This window comes from Erinaceus europaeus, chromosome 11, assembly GCF_950295315.1.
Source record: "Erinaceus europaeus chromosome 11, mEriEur2.1, whole genome shotgun sequence".
Classification (NCBI taxonomy): Eukaryota; Metazoa; Chordata; class Mammalia; order Eulipotyphla; family Erinaceidae; genus Erinaceus; species Erinaceus europaeus.
Genome location: NC_080172.1, coordinates 44,540,972 through 44,561,028, shown reverse-complemented (window position 1 = coordinate 44,561,028; position 20,057 = coordinate 44,540,972). Strand labels below are relative to the sequence as shown.

General features: G+C 41.7%; 1 protein-coding gene across 2 annotated transcripts in view; it reads right to left on the bottom strand.

The window, feature by feature from the left end:
• Positions 1 to 19,646, bottom strand: part of CA6 (carbonic anhydrase 6) — a 36,805-nt gene extending 17,159 nt beyond the window's left edge. The window contains exons 1-5 of one of the 2 annotated variants that reach the window (XM_007538151.3): positions 19,571 to 19,609; positions 11,852 to 11,942; positions 8,803 to 8,982; positions 5,924 to 6,072; positions 5,155 to 5,247 (exon numbers count right to left, since the gene is read on the bottom strand). In XM_007538151.3, the coding sequence (XP_007538213.2) occupies positions 5,155 to 5,247; positions 5,924 to 6,072; positions 8,803 to 8,982; positions 11,852 to 11,942; positions 19,571 to 19,606 (549 nt within the window). In that variant the 5' untranslated portion in view covers positions 19,607 to 19,609. Of the gene's footprint in view, positions 1 to 5,154; positions 5,248 to 5,923; positions 6,073 to 8,802; positions 8,983 to 11,851; positions 11,943 to 19,570 lie in introns of both variants that reach the window. The other variant, XM_060200964.1, reaches the window with a different exon arrangement.
• Between the last annotated feature and the right edge of the window lie 411 nt (positions 19,647 to 20,057).

Genomic DNA, 20,057 nt, shown 5'->3' with positions numbered 1-20,057 from the left:
GAAACTAATCACCAAAATATATAAAGAGCTCAGCAAACTTAGCACCAAAAAAGCAAATGACCCCATCCAAAAATGGGCAAAGGATATGAACAAAACATTCACCTCAGAGGAGATCCAAAAGGCTAACAAACATATGAAAAACTGCTCTAGGTCACTGATTGTCAGAGAAATGCAAATTAAGACAACACTAAGATACCACCTCACTCCTGTAAGAATGGCATACATCAAAAAGGACAGCAGCAACAAATGCTGGACAAGTTGTGGGGACAGAGGAACCCTTTTACATTGCTGGTGGGAATGTAAATTGGTCCAGCCTCTCTGGCGAGCAGTCTGGAAAACTCTCACAAGGCTAGACATGGACCTTCCATATGATCCAGTAATTCCTCTCCTGGGGTTATACCCCAAGGACTCCATAACACCCAACCAAAAAGAGGTGTGTATGCCTATGTTCATAGCAGCACAATTCATAATAGCTAAAACCTGGAAGCAACCCAGGTGCCCAACAACAGATGAGTGGCTGAGAAAGCTGTGGTATATATACACAATGGAATACTATGCAGCTATCAAGAACAATGAACCCACCTTCTCTGACCCATCTTGGACAGAGCTAGAAGGAATTATGTTAAGTGAGCTAAGTCAAAAAGATAAAGATGAGTATGGGATGATCCCACTCATCAACAGAAGTTGAGTAAGAAGATCTGAAAGGGAAACTAAAAGCAGGACCTGACCAAATTGTAAGTAGGGCACCAAAGTAAAAACCCTGTGGTGAGGGGTAGACATGCAGCTTCCTGGGACAGTGGGGGGTGGGAGTGGGTGGGAGGGATGGGTCACAGTCTTTTGGTGGTGGGAATGGTGTACATTCCTAGTAAAATGTAGTCATATAAATCACTAGTTAATTAATACAAGAGGGGGAAAATTAATTGTATGTCTCGAAGTTTTTCAAAGCACAAACTGAATCTTTTTAATATATAGGTTGTGTAATTGATATGCAGACTCTCTCAAAAGCCTAGACCAAGTATATCAGAAGCAACCAATAGCACAGCTATATACAAGATACTGGGTACTGTACAGCAAACCCTAACAAAAGGACTTTTCAAAGTTAACCCAATTACCAAATAATGTGATGATAACATTAACTATCGATTGTCTTTTTAAACCCTAAGACAGCAGGAACCTCACATCTCCACTACAGAGCCTCTACTTCCCCCAGTCTTAGAACCATTGTATAGGGCCCACTTTCCCGTATGCCTCTCCCAATCCATATCAAATAATATTGCATCTGCCGATCACAACCTAACCAACACAACGATTGCCACCTCAACATGCTTCACTTCAGACTGTGTCCAGAGACTTCACGTGTGGAATGACAACCCTTCAGCTTCATTACTCGGGTGAGACCTTTCCTTTCATAGTATACTCTAATTTATCTCAGGTGGTTCACTTTCTAACAAAGTCCCAAAACCTAGATATATACCAGTTTCTGTGAGAGAGAGCATATGTTCACATGTATCCGTAAACTACTGCAAAATATATACCTGAAAGCAGAAGTACACTAGAGTCTGCAGTGAGTTTGCACTTCCTCTCCACTATTCCAAGCTTTGGGTCCATGATTGCTCAACAATTTGTTTGGCTTCGTATGTTAACTCTCTTTTCAGTCACCAGGTTCCAGATGTCATCAGGATGCTGGCCAAGCTTCCCTGGACTGAAGACCCCACCAATGTGTCCTGGAGCTCCGCTTCCCCAGAGACCCATCCTACTAGGGAAAGAGAGAGGCAGACTGGGAGTATGGACCGACCAGTCAACGCCCATGTTCAGCGGGGAAGCAATTACAGAAGCCAGACCTTCTACCTTCTGCAACCCACAATGACCCTGGGTCCATGCTCTCAGAGGGATAGAGAATGGGAAAGCTATCAGGGGAGGGGGTGGGATATGGAGATTGGGTGGCGGGAATTGTGTGGAATTGTACCCCTCCTACCCTATGGTTTTGTTAATTAAGCCTTTCTTAAATAAAAAAGAAAAAAACAATGCTCTTGGAAAAAGGGAAAAAAATGGTGGTTTTTAAAGATTTATTTAGTAATAAGAAAGAGAACCAAAGCATCACATTGATACATATGGTGCCAAAAATCAAACTGAGAACCTTGCCTGCCAGTCTAACACTACCTTCAGTACCACCTTCCAGGATGTTCATGATGTTTAAGTGTGTGTGTGTGTGTGTGTGTGTGTGTGTGTGTGTGTGTGTGTGTGTGCAGTCTTTTTCTCAGAGCACTGCCCAGTTCTGTCTTATGGTGGCATAAGTACAGTGGACTGAATGTGGGACTTTGGATCCTCAAGCATGAGTTTTTTGTGTAACTATTATGCTATCACATCTACCCTGTATAATCTTTTCTATTTATGGATATATGTATTGTTTCCAGTACTCTTCATTTCTTCCTGTGGGTTTGAGTTACTATTTCTTGTCATTTTCTTTCAGCCAGGACTTCCTTTAATATTTATTATAAGACAGATTTATTATCTTGGTCTTTGTTTATGTTGTGGTGTCTTTCTTTGTTTCTCCTCATATTTTAAAGTTGATTGGGTTAGATACAGGATTTCTGACTGTGATTCTAGAGGCATTTGTAACTTATTTCCAAATGAGAATTTGACCACTAACATTACAGTCAGCCCCTATAGATCATGAGTCCTTTTTTTTTTTTCATGCTATTTTCAATAGTAGTCTGACTTTGGTGTCTTGGTATTCATCAGACTCAGAATTTGTTGAGTTTCTTAGATTGGAAATTCAGAGTCTATCCTGACCATAAAGGAGAGATGATGGGGACTGCCCCAGTCTCCTAAGGGAGGCTGGGATATCCTATCCTGACATTCAAGGAAAACTCATCCAGAAATGAGTGCAGCCTACAATGTGAGCATGAAATGTGACCTCAGACCAATAGGGACTTAGAGCTTACATAGACTCTGGATATATATATATATCCTGGATTGAGTGGAGGGAAGTAAATAGTTACTTTTTATCCACATAATTTTTTCAAGAATGGGAGCTACTCTCTGCCCTAATCCAACTTTTTAACCCTTTTAACTACCCTGACACCATTCTCTCAGATAATATTCTTATCCAACATCATGCTAGCTATCAGACTCAAGCAAAAACTACCATATATGTGGGCCCCTAGAAACATGCCTGAAATGGACTTCTTAGCTTTCTTCCACCCTAAGATTCCTAATCTCATTTGCTCTGTTCCTACTTTTTGGTTCCTGTTCATTAACAATTTGTCTCACTTTATGTACTACTACCTTCCAGATACCAAGTTGCAGATGGTCCCACGATTCTATCCTGACTTCTCTAGACAGACAATCTCACTAGTGTGTCCTTGAACCTTGCCTTTCCAGAGCTCTACCTCATTAGGGAAGGATAGAAACAGGCTGGGGGTATGAATCTACCTGTCAATGCCCATGTCCAGTGGAGAATAAATTACAGAAGCCAGAACTCCTACCTTCTGCACCCCAAAAACTATGTTGATCCATACTCTTAGTAGGGAATAAGTAATAGGAGAAAGAGGATAAGGGAGCTCTGAACTCCAACTCTCTCAGGATCCACAGATAGAGGACAAAGGAGGGAGGAATGTTCTGATGTAGCAATAGGGTCATGAGTATCTATAGGGATGGGGGGAGAGGTCTGAACCTGGAAGAAAAAGGGGGAAACTATGTACAAATCTAAACAGACAGTTGTAGAAATGATATCCCATGTCTACAACCTTGGGAGAACTGTGGTGGTTTACAATGGACGGACTGGAGATTCAGAACTCTGGTGGTGGGAACAAATTGGAACTATACCCCTGTTGACATGTAATTTTGTAAATCATTATTAAATCACAAATAAAAAATTAAATTAAAGGGAAAAAAGAAATAGTACTGATTAAATTTGGAGAATTTGAAGCTTTGTTTGTTCAACTTGTCTTCTGCACTTTCTTTCCTTTCAGGATTTTCTTTACATACACACAGTGCATATCCATCTATGTAAGGCTCTCAAGTTGAACTCAGCACTTGCTTTCCACCAACCCCTTGTGAGATATTTATACATACTTTATGTGGTTCTCTCATTCTCAGGATCCATTCTTTAAATTTCTCCTTGTTACATTCTGGGTACCCCAAATGGGACATGACACCAGCAAGAGCTACAACTGTTTCCCCATTTGTTTTCTATCTTCTCTGTCAACATTGTCCAAGTGCTACCCAGACATGGGTCAACTCATCTCAATCCTTAATCCCCAAGTGGAAGTGGAACTTCTGCTTTTCCTCTCCAACCTACTCCAATAAAAGTCTCCTGACTAAGAGTTCAGGGATGGGAGATTAGATCATCCCCAAAGAGTCAATAGACTTGCACTGGTTTTGCTCAAAATTCTAGCATCTTCCACAAATAAATGCTTCAATATATTATTTGTCTTTGGTTCATTTCCAGTGCACTGAAATTCTTTTTGACAATTTTATCCAGCCTGTATTTGTTGGGAACTGGATTTATCAACAACTTCTTGCTATCTATCAAGATACCCACCCTCCAGATGCTCTGCCTTTGTCGAACATTGTAGACTTCCCTTGCCCTGACACTTGTCAACACCTGGAGTTCAGTGAAGCCATCTCACTGTAATCCTTGGGAGCTCAGATATAGAAACCGACCAGTCATTTAGAAAAGGACCCCAAAGCCTGTGAACAGCAGGGATTTCCAAAGAGATGAAGTGCTCTTTGGAAATATGCCCATATGCCCAGTGTACTTGGGGGAGGTGACCTGATAAATGAAGAACTAGGAAGTAAAAAAAAAAAAAAAAAAAATGCCATTGGCCAGTAACACCACAGTTAGGTGGGAAAAGGCAGCCAAGTTCACTGGGTGGGTATTTCTGCTCACTGCCTCAAGTTGCACTTTGCTAGACTCAGGGTAATCTGCTGCTCTAGTCCCAACTCTTTCCAGTCACTTTGTCCAAATTATCCAAGATCCTTGAAGTTGATAACACAAAAGAAATGCAGTGACTATGAACAGGAGCTGAATGAATATTAATGTTTCTAAGAATGGATAGATGTGGGCAGACAGGAAGGAAGTACCTTCATCTAAACACAACATGTGTTTGGATTCCAATCTAGAATTTCAAATGCCTACATTTAGCCTACCTTTAAAAAAAATGCCAGCACAGCCAACCCATCTGGTGCATTTTGGGCTTCTTCGAAGCTGTGATACTTAGAATTGTAGTGAACCAGATGAGCCTGCAAACGCAAGAAATGAGTAAGTTAAAAACAATTCACGTAGATATCAGAGACATCAGACTCTCAGTCATAGAGGAAAAGAAAAGGCTCCTTCATCCAAGGTCCCAGGCTGTCCCACACAATCAATCCTAACCTCTATCACCTTCCATCTGGACTTTGAGAACTATAGAAACCAGAAACTTCTCCAAGAATGGAAAGAGCATGCAGGGGTTTCTGGGAAGAAAGTAGTTCAAGGGCACTTCTCTGACATCACCTTCCTCCAGAATGGTAATCTGGCAGAGTCTGGACTGATCCTGTGAAGTCACTAGGTTCTCTTGAGGTGACCATGGAGTGGTTATGACGCCCACACACCTCCAAACCAGAGAGACCACTAAAAACTTGAGATCATGCTCAAGACAGACCTTAAAGGAGGAATTTGGAATGTCTAACATAGAAAACTAGCTGAAACTAAAGAGGACATATTCCAGCCTGCAGACTGTGAACTATCTTGCTGAAAACTGTGAGTGCAGGGATCCTGCCTGATTCCATGTCAGTGAACATCTACGAATTAGTTAAATGTAAAGTCAACCTCAAAGTGACTTGACTGTCAGCAATACATCCTCTTTTTAACTGTCTGAATAAGAAAAGTAATTCTAGGGGTTGAGGGGAAAAAAGATACTGCTGGTCCCCAAGATACCTCAGCCACATATCTGGTCCCATCGATGGTATGCTCAGAACCGCTAATTTCCGAGGATGCATCTCCCCAGTGGAAGTGCATTTGCTGAGCTATGTACCTGGTGCCATCAGGAACTATCATGTGCATGGTGTGGTACAGTGAGATCTGCACTGGAAGAGAAAATGAGGTGGCAAGTAAGAAGGACAGGCCCATGTGTAAATTGTCTTCACTGGTTACCTGTTCACTCTGGAAGAAAGTCAATACTATAGACTGGCTCAGAATACCACAAACCAGGGTGACCAACAGGGAAGAAGCAACAAACAGACACATGGGGCAGAATGGAACCAGGCAGTAAGTAAGCAATTTCTTCCAGGGCTCAGGCATTTCTACCCAGGACCTGAAAGTCAAGAACAGAACCAAAAAGTGATAGGTCCAGTTTGTTGCTCTGAAAAATGCATTCCAACCTTTAGGTTCATGATTAGTCAACAATTTTTTTTGGATTTATATGTTAACTCTTTTTTCAACCACCAGGTTCCAGATGCTAACATGATGCCAACTAGACTTCCCTGGGCAGAGGACCCCACCAATGTGTCCTGGAGCCCCACTTCCCCAGAGGCCCGCCCCACTAGGGAAAGAGAGAGGCAGGTTGGGAGTATGGATTAACTTGCCAACACCCATGTTCAACAGGGAAGTAATTACAGAAGCCAGACCTTTCACATTCTGCATCCCATAATGACCCTGCATCCATACTCCCAGAGGGTTAAAGAATAGGAAAAAAAATTTAAAAAAGAAAATATATATATGGTGTCTGATGATAGAAAAGGGCTGAAGTTAGCAGTGAGAAAATTTTGCAGACACCCAACAGAGGGAGATAAGAAATTTTACCCATATGTTAACAACTTTGTTGTAATCTATTAACCCCACAATAAACTAAAAGAGAAAAAATAAGATGGAAAGACAGAAGGAAGAAAGAAGGAAGGGAGGGAAGGAGGGAGGGAGGGAAAAAGGAGAACATGGACCTCTAGAAACAGTGCAAACACTGAGCCCCAGGATTATGGGAGAGATAGCAAAGTGGGAGAGATAGCATAATGATTATACAAAAAGACTTACATGCCAAACTCCCAGGTTCAGTCCCCCCATACCACCATTAGCCAGAGCTGAGCTATCTGGTCTTTCATTAAAAAAGATAGAACAGGGCAGGGGTAAATAGCATAATAGTTATAGTTATCCTATCTGTGGCTCCAAAGTCCCAGGTTTAATCTCCTGCACCACCATAAGCCAGAGATGAGCAGTGCTTTGGTAGAAAAAAGAAAATAATAATAAAATAAAACAAAGAAAAAAAATGGCCACCAAGAATAGCAGAGTTGTGCAGACACTGAGTCCTAATGATAATCCCAATAGGAAAAGAAAATAAATATATATTAGAAATTGAGATTTAAAAAAAAAGAATATAAGTGTTCTTAAGACAAAACCAGTCTTACTCCTGCAGGTTTCAAAGATTAAAACCTTCTCAGAATCCCTTGTCATTCATAGAAATAAATGATTTGACAATTTGTTCATTCATGCATAGGTTTTCTCCTTCAGATCTAATCTATGTCAAGCTCTATGCCAGGTACTATGACTAAAAGATGAAAACATCAAGAATGACAAATGACAGACTTCATATGAGCCTACCAACATAGGCTCATCTTTGGTTAGAAAAAAGAAAATCCTATCCTGGTGAGTGAGACTGATAATGGGATGAGTTCATATGTAGAAAAGCAGGGGTACAGAGGGAATCTATACTTCTCACTTAGTTTTGTTGTGAATCTAAAACCAAAGTCTATTTAAATATACATGCATAAATATAATTAAACAGTCTATTTAAATATATATATAAGTGTATATATGTATATATTATATGTTTATTTATTCATATTTTAGGTTCCAAGATATAAAAAGAACCCTGAAAAGTAAATTTTAACAAGTGCTTCATTATATTAAATGGAAATTTATTTTTAACCTACTTGGTATTTATCAGAACTTATTTCATTTTATTTAAAAATGTGCAAATTAGGTGTTTTACTTTCCCTTGGTTAAACTCCTGAAGATACAGGAATCTTGCTGAAAATGTATAGGAAATTATATAGCATACATAGACAAATCATCTCAAAAATGCTTTACATAAAAATGGTAATAATAATAAACAACATAAAGTGTTAGAGACCCCAGGTTCAAGGCCCAGTTGGATGCCAAGGAAAGTTTCATGGATGATAGAGTGATACTGTTGATGCATCTCTCTCTCTCTCTGCCTTCTTTTTTTTAATATTTAATTTATTTATGAGAAAGATAGGAGGAGAGAGAGAACCAGATATCATTCTGGCACATGTGCTGCCAGGGATCTAACTCAGGACCTCATGCTTGAGAGTCCAAAGCTCTATCACTGCGCCACCTCCCGGATCACTCTCACCCCTCTTTCTTTATCTAAAATTTTAAAAACTATAAAAGTCATGCAGGGAGCAGTAGAATCACACATGCATGAGGCTCTAGAGTTAAGACAGGAAGAGCTGGGTAATACTGGGTCTCCTTTGAACTAATCAGGCTCAAACCAGCACACAAAGCAACAGAACCCACAGGGAGGCTCCAGAACATTGCCTCTGGTTGCTGAATTTTCCATATTTGGGTCAGAGTGAGCTCTGAAAATATAGAACAAAAGAGACAAAAGGAGAATTGAGTCTCAAGCCAGTTGTGACCTTGGAAAAGTCACCTAGTTTCAGGGCCCAACACCTACCCACTCTCGGGCAGAGGACTCCAGCTCCAAGGTCATCTCCTTGACTGGAACCCTGATATACCTCGCCTGTCAGCTGCCTTCCCCTGCTCCACAGTTCCCTGAGGACTGAAGTGACTGCTTTGCCACTTACCTGTGTGGCCATTGTTGATCATGGTGAATGGGGCATTCTGGGCTTCATACCCCACCAGGATCAGAGGCTTCAGGTTTGGGTTGTACTGCACCTTGCTCCTCTGCACATTGATTGGAGACTGTTTCTTCTTCCCACAAGTGGGGTACTCACTTGACCAGTGCTCTTCATCCAGAGTCCCCTCTGGGAGAGAGTCAAGAGAGTCACAACAAAAGGAACTCTCCAGCCAAGCTCCCTCATTTAGAGTCTACATCTCACAGTAGTGCCCACTAGGTGGAAAGCCTATAGGAGTGCCTTCTAGAAAGCCAAAGCAGGGATGGTACAGTGAATAAGGAGATAGTGCAGTGGATAAGCACTGAGCTCTCAAGCATGAGCTCAATCCCCAGCAGCACATGCAACAAAGTGATGTATGGTTCTTTCTCTCTCTCCTATATTTCTCATTAATCAGTAAAAAGAATATTTTAAAAAGAGAAAAGAGAGTGGGGTAGATAGCATGATTATGCAAAGAGACTCTCAAGTCTGAGGCTTCAAAGTCCCAGGTTCAATCCTCTGCACCACCATAAGCCAGAGCTGAGTATTACTCTGATAAAAAAATAAAAAAAAAATAAAAAAAACAGAAAGAAAGAGAGAGAGAGCGCCAAAGCAGGGTCTTCAGAAGAAGCAGGTAGGACATTGACAGCAACTGCACAGGCCCTGGTGGAGGGTCAGAGGACTTTGGTACCTACCCCCAGCTTTCCTGTTGCAACCACTATCACTAAAAGCATGACTTGATAGGGCTGTACTATCAGACTCAAAGACAGGTTCAAGTTCCAGGTTCCCACCTACAGCTGGGAAGATTCATGAACAGTGTGGAACTGCTAAAGGTGTCTTCTCTCTCTCTCCCTCTCTCTCTCTCTCTCTCTCTTTCTCTCTCTCTTCTCCCTCTCTCTTTCTCTCTGTCTCCCTTGTTAGCAGCCCATACATCGCTCTCACTCTCTATCAAAAAAAAAAAAAAAGGCCTCCAGGAATGATAGCGTCATCGTACAGGTACCCAGCAACTCCACCCTGCCACGAATAAATAAATAAATAAATAAAATAACTTAGTATTTTGGAAGCAATATAGAGCCTTATATTCTTTTTGAATTATTGTTATCTAATAAATGTACTAGAAGAGTCTGTCACTTTCAGGAACACTTTTTCCTCACTTCCTCTAAATGTCAGTTTCCTTCTCCAGCCTTCAACAGTAACACACACTGTACCCTAACTGCAGGATCTCCATCAACTATTAGTTTTCTGGTTTAGGATCTTTTTATTATAAATACGATAGAAAACAAAAATTCCTAAATTCAAGACAAGAAATTCTTCTTCTAGAATAACTAGATAATAAAAATAACTAGATAATAAAATAAAATAAATAAAATAAAATAAATTAAAATAACTAGATAAAAATAACTAGATAATAAAAATATCAGAGTCAGTATATTTCCTTTTTAAGGTGGTTAATAATTACAGAGGTGAGAATGATGAAAACAAGTCATTATTACAGGTCACTGGGCCTTCAAACAGTGGTGGGTCCTGAATCCACCTATTTGTAGTCAGGAGTTTAACACTCTTCCCTCATCTACAGAGTCTGTGTCAAGCAGCTTCACATTTGGCAAACAACAGAAAGATTAATTCTAGCAGCCTGGAAGGTGGTATAGTGGACTCTAAAGCATGAGTTCCTGTGCTCAATCCCTGGTGTCACATGTGCCAGAGTGATGTTCTGGTTCTCTCTCTTACCCTTTCTTTCAGTAAATAAATAAATCTTTTTTAAGTCTTTATTTCTCTGCTCCTCACTTAACTAATAAGAAAAAAAATGTCAATAACAGTTCTGAACTTGTATTCCCTAGAGGCAAGAAATCAAGGTCAGAGTTTTCCAGAAAACCCCTTATTGACCTCAAAGCTCCAGCCTAGCTTCCTCCCAGTGTGAGATGTCTCTCAAGTATTCTGAAAGGTATTTTCAATAGTTGTCCCCACAAACTTAAGCCTCTGCGAGCTGTCCAGAAGGCTCAAGGTGTGAGAGACAGGCTGATCCTAATGAGGACAAGACCTGTACTGCTAACATTTTCTCCCTTCCCTCCCCTAGGCCCAGGACCAAAGAGCCAGGTACAGCAGAAATCTCAGGGTCTTCTATGGGCCTCCTATATGGAATCCCCTCACTCTAGAACAAAGCAGTTACTTAGACCAGGTTGTCTTGCCAGCTGACACTGAACCATGTGTATTCAGGACTCCCACAGTGTCCCTAATTTGGTTGCACTTGACTTAACAGAACATCAGATTGTGCTTGCATGTGTATGCCTCCACGTATCTGAGTAGTATCAGCATCAAGTGAGCTCCTGGCTCCTGCTCAATCACCTCTGGGCCCCCAGCTCTTAATCTGAGAAAAGAAGGGGTACAAGTAGGTGCTCTCTTCCTTCATATGGAAGAGCTACTTTCTGTCCAAACCCACAGACTTGATCACCCTAGCTTTGATTTACATATGGGCCAGAAGCCATGCCATATGCCAGGGTCAAAGGAGTTGTGGTTAGATTGAAGCTGTGGTTTAGGTGAGGTGAACACTCAATTTTCAGTGGTGCCAGTGCCACCAGGAGAGGGAAGGCTAGAGACAGAGGTACTGAGTCCTCTGCAAATCCAGCCCCTCCAGGGGAAATTTTAATTCTAAGAAGAAATCTCTCCCAGGGAGGCATTCCTCACTCTTTCATTTTTCATGTTTATAAGGAAGCAGCTGGATTTTCAGTTAGAAGCAGTGACTAGGATTTCACCCTAGCCCACCCTGGACAGAAAAGGACTTTAAGCAAATCACTTTCTAAGGAAGTGAGGGTCTGCAGAGAGGCCTTTACCTTAGTGAGGTCTAAGATTCGTGTGTTCTCCACACAACCCTGAACCCACAGGTTCCAGCCCAGGAGCCACACACAAGTATACAGAGGTGGCTTCACCACTGGCCTCAAGAAGGGAGGTGGGGCAGCACTCCCTTACTCAAATGAGGGTAACAAGGAAATGTACAATCACTTGCAGGGGGCATCAGGGAACTCACCTGAATAGGTCCATTGAGACCCATGCAGAGCCTGGACTCCCAGGAGGAAGAGTGACAGCACAAGGATCAGGGGTGTCATGGTGCTGCAGGGGTAGAATCAGAACCGATTCTGGGCAAACTCTTCTTTTAAAAGCTCATAAACTATAAATAACAATTTATCAAGTCTTACTGGCTGATCCACCCTTCACTGCACCCACTGAAACAATAACATCATTGCTACAATGGCTCTTCTGATGTGACTCACTTGGCCGGGCAGCAAGCACTTATCCAACATCCTCGTGTCACTGGTGTGAACACGGAACCTATGGGTTCAGTTATTTGATGTCCTGATCTAAGTATACTCACTGGCCCCACATAGTGCATCCTTTGTGAAAGAGAGGCCACAGGAGATGAAAAGACACAGGGCAGAGAGAGGCATGATAAGGAGGCTTTCCCCCAAACAATCACCCTTCCTGTGCCTTGGCTCCTGACAAGCAAGAAGATCTCTGGGAGCTTACAAGGGCATCACCTGCATCCATGAACCATAACCAGATCTCATTCAGCATTTCCTGTTGTCTCCACCAGGAGCATCCAAAGTCCCCACACTTACTGATGGTATTCCCCTCCTGAAGATTCAACCTCTGTGTGCTTACTATGTGAAAAATACAGCTATTTTCTATCCAGACCCCTCAGTCTATGAGGGAGGGACATCACAGCGACTATTTTCCACCCATCCCCAACTAGTTAAGGTGGAAGCTGGAGGCAAAAATGAAAGATTCATTCTCCTGGTTATTCATTCGTCTGGTTATTTTCCACATTTTCAGAAACTAGTCACTCATTCTCTATCTAGTCTTCACTTAGTAGTCACATCTACCTACTAAGAGCCACCTAAGGGTAAGTCATTGACCTTGACAGGAGCCTGACATCCAACTGGCAGAAAAATATAAGCCATCTGAATTGTTAAATTGGGAGCCAGGGAAAGGGGGAGGAAGCTGCAGATGGAACCTGAAAGGTCACAATGTGGCAAGAGGCTGGAAGGGTTTAGGGCAGTCATGCCAGAAGAGGAAGAAGCTGTGGGGTGGGAGACTGCACAGAAACTGGACAGAGGAGGTCACAGAAGGGCAAGGAGACAGGAACAGAAGCTCAGAGAAAGGAAGACTCACAAATCCTGTAGTGGGGAAATGGAGTGTCCACATTACGAGTAAGCTCCCAGCTCTATTCCCAAGGAACCACAACCCTTCCGTGCATATTCTCTAATGCCCAGGAGAGCCTTGGGGACTTTAATGCTACAACTTTGCAGAGTGTACAGTGGTGCTTTGAACCTATGGGGTGAAGAAGGCGAATTCTATATTTTCAGTAGCTGAGTAGGATTCCACTGTGTATATAGACCACAGCTTACTCAGCCACTCATCTGTTGTTAGGCATCTAGGTTGCTTCCAGATTTTGACTATGGTACTGCAGGGCCAGGTGGTGACACACCTGGTTAAGCATACATGTCATAATGCACAAAGATGTAGGTTCAAGTCCTTGTCCCCTACCTACAGGGGGAAAGTTTCACAAGTTGTGAAGCAATGTTGCAGATGTTTCTCTTCTCTATCTTCCCCTATCCTCTCGATTTCTGGTTGTCTTTACCCAATAAATAAAATACCTTTTTAAACTGTGCTGCTATGAATATAGGTATACACAGATATTTTTGGATAGTGTATTTGACTCCTTAAGATATATACCCAGGGGTCCTGGTGGTGGTGCACCTGGTTGAGCACATGTATTACAGTGCACAAGGACCTGGGTTCAAGCCCCCGGTCCTCACCTGCATGGGGAAAGCTTCATAAGTGGTGAAGCAGGGCTGCAGGTGTCTCTCTGTCTCCCTCTCTATCACCCCCTTCCCTCTTGATTTCTGGCTGTCTCTATCCAATAAATAAAGATAATAAAAATTTTTTTAAAAGATATATACACAGGAGAGGAATTGCAGGGTCATAGGGTAGGTCCACGTCTAGCCTTCTGAGAGTTCTCCAGACTGCTCTCCATAAGGGTTGGACCAATTGACATTCCCACCAGCAGTGCTTTGTCCCCACAACCTCTCCAGGATTTTTCCCTGCTACCTTTTCTGGTGTATGACATTCTCACAGGAGTGAAGTAGTATCTCATTGTTGTCTTTATTTACATTTCTCTGACAATCAGTGACTTGGAGCATTTTCATATGATTGTTGGCCTTTTTTTGATCTCTTCTGTAGAGAATATTCTGTTCATGTCCTCTCCCCATTTTTTGGATAGGGTCATTTTTTTTTCTAAATTTGGTGAGCTATTTATATATTTTGGTTATTAGCTGTTGCCCACTTTCTAATGTACATTCTCCAAAAATTTTCCATGGACTCTAAATGTATGTTATCTCCCTCTTGTATTTGTGAAGCACTTTTCTTCTTCTACCTTGTTTTGTTTCAGTGTGTAATAGTGCACCCTGAATTTGCTTCTGCCATTATCCACATCTCCAGGGCTCAACCAAGTTATTAGCTTATTCTGAAAGTTGGCTATCTGAGATGAGTTAACAACTATGCCATTTTCATCACAACATATTGTCAAAAAAAGAGAAAGAGGCTTTTGTTCTTCCTTGGAGTCACAGACTCTGTGATAGAGGTTCCATGAGGTAAAGAAAAACTAGACAGCAAGAGGAATAATCAGCCCAGTTGAACAGGGAAGAATTGTCAGCCCAAGTCAACAGGGAAGTACCATTAGCCCAGCTGGGCAAGTAGTGGTGATGGGCCCAGGTCAACAGGAAAGTCACTATCAGCCCACATGAGTACAGGTGTGTATAGTCAGACCAGGTGAGCAGGGAGGAGTTATTCAACCCAAATGAAGTGTGGAGGCAGCATCAGCCCAGGTGAAGCAATTTTCAGGCTAGCACAGAACTAGCATAGACAAGAGTAATCTGACTCAACAGAACATGCACATTTTAGCTATTTGTAGTACCAACAGGTTTTTACTCTGTTTCTTTCAGGAGTAAGTTCTGAAGTAATGAAGGAGTGATTCTGAAAAAACAAATTTTCCACATGGCTACAGGTTCAGTTCTATATAAGCACCAAGACAAGGAGTACTGTTAGAATTAAAATATCTTCTCTTGCCTGCTTTGTTAGGTATTTAAACTGAATGCCATTAGACTTTTGTTAATGATTGAGGACAACTAATCTGAAAATCATTTATGATCCCGCATTATAATATATTGGTATCTATGAGGACTATAACTATGTGACTCCCCTATAGTATTATTGCATTTCTCTTATTTTAAGGATTAGGATATTAATTCCACATGCTATAGAGACTCCCCCCCACTTAAGTCACTATTACATCATTTCTGAGGTCTCATTTTGGAGGTGGTGAAATTGGCTATACACACATAATTAAAAATGTTACTCAATTATGAAAGCAATATTCATGAGTGGCATTAAAGTTAACACCCAAATGCCAGGATCATGAAGCCCTGGCTCTGTCAGGAGGCATCCCTCCAATGGACAGATTGGAGGGATACTGGGATATAAAGACTAAGAACTGGGCAACAGGAGTACCTGGCACTACAGAGTACTGATGTTCACTTTTTATAGTTCACACTGCTAACACACACTGTCAGTTGACATCTTTTTTCTCTTATTTCTTTCTTTCTTCCTTTATTTTTCCCTCTCTCTTTCCTTTTTTCTTCTTTTAGACAGATACAAAGAGGCAGATAGAGAGTGGAAGAGACCACAGTGCCAAATCTTCCTTCAATGCAGTGAGGTCAGGCTCAAATCTGAGTTGTACAGATAGCAAAGCAACACACTATCCAAGTGAGTTATTTTGCTGATAGCTGATTACTCTTCTTTTTAATTTCTTTATTGAAGAGTTAATGGTTTACAGTTGACAGTAATAGTTTTTCCATATAACTATTCAACCTCCAATAGGTCCTCCTCTGCCCATGAAACCACTGCCCCACTCGAGTCTTTTACTTTGGTGCAATGCACCAACTCCAGTCCAAGTTCTGCTTACTGTTTTCCCTTTTGATCTTGTTATATATAAGCTTTTATCTATGAGTGAGATCATCCCATATTCATCCTTCTGTTTCTGACTTACCTCACTTAACATTATTTCTTCAAGCTCCATCCAAAATGGACTAAAAACGGTAAAATCACCATTTTTAATAGTTGAGTTGTATTCCATTGTGTCTATATACCATAACTTACTCAGCCACTCACCTGTTGTTGGACACCTGGGTTGCTTCCAGGTTTTGGTTATTACAAATTGTGTTGCTGTGAACATAGGTATATACACAAATCTTTTTGAATGGGTGTGTTGGGTTCCTTAGGATATATGCCCAGGAGAGGAATTGCAGGGTCAAAAGGTAGGTCCATTTCTAGCCTTCCGAGAGTTCTCCAGGCTGCTCTCCAAAAGGGTTGGACCAACTGACATCCCCATCAGCAGTGCAGGAGGGTAGCTTTGTCCCCACAACCTCTCCAAGATTTTTTCCTGCTACCTTTTTTGATGTATGACATTCTCACAGGACTAAGTGGTATCTCATTGTTGTCTTTATTTGCATTTCTCTGACAATGACTTGGAGCATTTTTTCATATGTTTGTTGGCCTTTTTGGATCTCTTCTGTAGAGAATATTCTATTTCTATCCTCTCCCCATTTTTGGATAGAGTCATTTGTTTCCTTGTTGCTGAGTTTGGTGAGCTCTTTATATATTTGGTTATTAGCCTCGTCTCTGATGTATGGCATATAAAGATCTCCCAACCTGTGGAAGATTTCTTTGTTTGGGTGGTGGTTTCTTTTGCTGTACAGAAGCTTTTTAATTTGATGTAGTCCCATTGGTTTATTTTTTATTTAATCTTCTTTGTAATTGGGTTTTTTTCATTGAAGATGTCTTTAAAACTTAGATGGAAAAGATTTCTGCCAATATGAGAGCTGATAACTCTTAAGATTATCTGATTACCCTAGTTTCTTGCTTCTTATTTGCTGTTTTGGATCTATATTATTCAGAAATCAGTTGAAAAGAATGAGTAGAACTGAACTACACCCAGAGGTTTTACTAATATCCAAGACACAAACTGTCTCTGTATCTTCCTCTGTATGTCTTATTAAAATAATTGGAATATATTTTTAAATAAACTACTTGCAGAATATTCATCCATATACAGTCCCAAATCAATGGGAAAACCCATGTTTTCTCTCCACAATCTCCCTGTTGATGAAGTCCCAACACCCAGGGTATTTCCAATCTCATTTGTTCTACTACAACTCAGCATACATACATTTAGGGGTAACTGCCAGCCATCATATCAGCCTTTGTTGTTACTGGGTATTAGTAGCTACACACACACACACACACACACACAGGAGTCCTGCTAGAAATTTTCTCCTCTACTACTAATTTAGTGACTAGCAAAATAAGAACCAAATGTCTAACATGAGATAGGGCACAAGTTCACATGTATGCATAAGTTAGGGGAAATATATATCTTAAAGTAAAAATGTGCAATAGTCCATAGAGACTCAATAAGCAAGTAGAATGACCAAAAAAGAAAACATAAAGTACTTAATCAAATAGCTTGTACTTAGACCTAGATTCCCTCTTCACCTACTTCCTATTTCACTTCGCTCAACCACTCAGCCTAACCGTGTCAGATAAAGTAAGGACTACAAAAGCTGGGTAAAGGTTAAAGACCATCATTTTTTAAATCTTTATTTATTGATTGGGTAGAAAAAGTCAGACAATAGAGGGGGAAGGGGAAATAGAGAGGGAGAGAGAAAGAGAGACACCTACAGCCCTGCTTCACCATTCCCAAAGCTTTCTCCCCTGCAGGTGGGGACCATGGGCTTGAACTTGGGTCCTTGCACACTGTAACATGTGTGCTCAACCAGATGTGTCACCACCTGGGCCCTAGACTGGCACTTTTTAATGATGGCCCTCTTGGTCACTACCAGGCCACCCCATCATCTGGAGCCCCAGTCAGGAAATCCTGGGATTCCCACACAGATATGATGGGCCTTGACTGCTAACAGATCCCTCTCTCTACCATCACTGGTCATGTCCAGAAGGAACAACATTAACCCTCTTGTGGGTCTCTACAGGACTTTACCCTCAATGTAGAGTAACAGTGGTAGAAATTGCCCCACTTTCCAAAGGGAGGCTGGGTCAACATACTCTGCCACTCGAGAAAGACTGGTCCTGAAATGAGTGCAGCCTAGAATGTTCTTGGCTATGACTATGGAATGTGAGCTCAGACTGGCAGGTATGCAGAGGCTGCACAGGCTTCCATGCTGAGTATAGATAGATATGGGTCCTAGGTCAGATCAATGGGGTTTACAGTTAGCAGTATGGTACTTTTCCCATATTTGGGAACTACTCTCTGTTCTGATCCAATTTTCTAGTCCTATTTCCAATTTTAAAACCATCTTCCCAGACAGTACTTTCAGCCCAACTTCATGTTAGCTATTGGGCTCGGGCAAAGTTTAATAGTCATGGGTCCCTTAGAATATACCTAAAATAGACTTCCTAGTTTCTTCCAACATGAAGACCCCAAATCTCATTTGCTATATTCTTACCTTTAGGTTCCTGCTTACTAAACAATTTGTTCTGCTTTATATTTTAATACTTTTCAGCCACCAAGTTGCAGATGCTACCAGACACCAACCTGACTTCCCTGGGTAGACAACCTCACTAATGAGTTCTGGAACCTCACTTCCCCAGAGCCCTACCCCACTAGGGAAAGAGAAAGACAGGCTGGGGGTATGGATTGACCTGTCAATGACCATGTCCACTGTAGAAGCAATTACAGAAGCCAGACCTCCCACCTTCTGCACCCCATAAAGAATTTCGGTCCAGGGGGTCGGGCAGTAGCTCTGCGGGTTAAGTGCATATGGCGCAAAGCGCAAGGACCAGCACAAGGATCCCAGTTCCAGCCCCCGGCTCCCCACCTGCAGGAGGGTAGCTTCACAAGCAATGAAGCAGGCCTGTAAGTGTCTGCCTTTCTCTCCCTCTCTGTGTCTTCCCCTCCTCTCTCGAGTTCTCTCTGTCCTATCCAACAACAAGGACATCAATAACGACAATAATAACCACAACAACGATTAAAAAAACAACAACAAAGGCAACAAAGTGGGGGGGGGGGGAATAGCCTCCAGGAGCAGTGGATTTATAGTGCAGGCACTGAGCTCCAGCAATAACCCTAGTGGCAAAAAAAAAGAGGGTAAAAAAATAATTTTGGTCCATATTCTCAGAAGGATGAAGAATAGGGAAGCTTCCAATGGAAGGGATGGAATGTAGAACTCTGATGGTGAGAATTGTATGAAATTGTACTTCTCTGGAAGTCAATGGTAGCTCAGCAGGTTAAGCGCAGGTGGCGAAAAGCGCAAGGACCAGCGTAAGGATCCTGTTGAGCCCCCAGCTCCCCACCTGCAGGGGAATTGCTTCACAAGCGGTGAAGCACTTCTGCAGGTGTCTGTCTTTCTCTCCCCCTCTCTGTCTTCCCCTCCTCTCTCCATTTCTTTCTGTTCTATCCAACAACGACGACAACAATAATAACTACAACAATAAAACAACACGGACAACAAAAGGGAATAAATAAATATATTTTCAAAAGAAATTGTACCTCTCTTATCCCAAAATCTTGTTGATCATTATTAAATCACTAATTTAAAAAAGAATAAAATGCCTCAATGTATTTACAGTTCAGCTTCCCCCCAACATCCCATGACCCTTCTCTGTATAAACTCACCATAAAACCCCTTGTTGGAGGAGGAGGGCCTTCCATTGGCATCTCCTGCTGTGTCCTTTCTACTTCTTAGAGTAGGCCAGAGTCTTGCTTACATCTTTTTAATGTACTCCACCCCAAGTTTATGTCTGTAGGACAGGTCTGTGCATCTTTCAGCTCCACCTTTAACTGGCCAATAAGCAATTCCAAATCTATATTGAACTCTAACTCTCCTCTTCAGTCTAAGGAGCTGATTGTGTTAATAGAACCAGGAGATAGTTCACCTAATAAAGCACACACTTTACCATGTACCACTTTACCTGGGTTTAAGCCCACTGAGACCATATATGGGCATCACTAAAAGAGAAGCTTCACAAGTGATGAGGCAGAGCTGTGGTTATCCTCCTCCTCTGTGTTTCACCTGCTATCTGGACCTAGATCAAGACCCAAGATGGGAGCAATGACACAGAGAAGTTTCAAGAGCAATGGAGTAGTGCTATTGTGTCTTTTC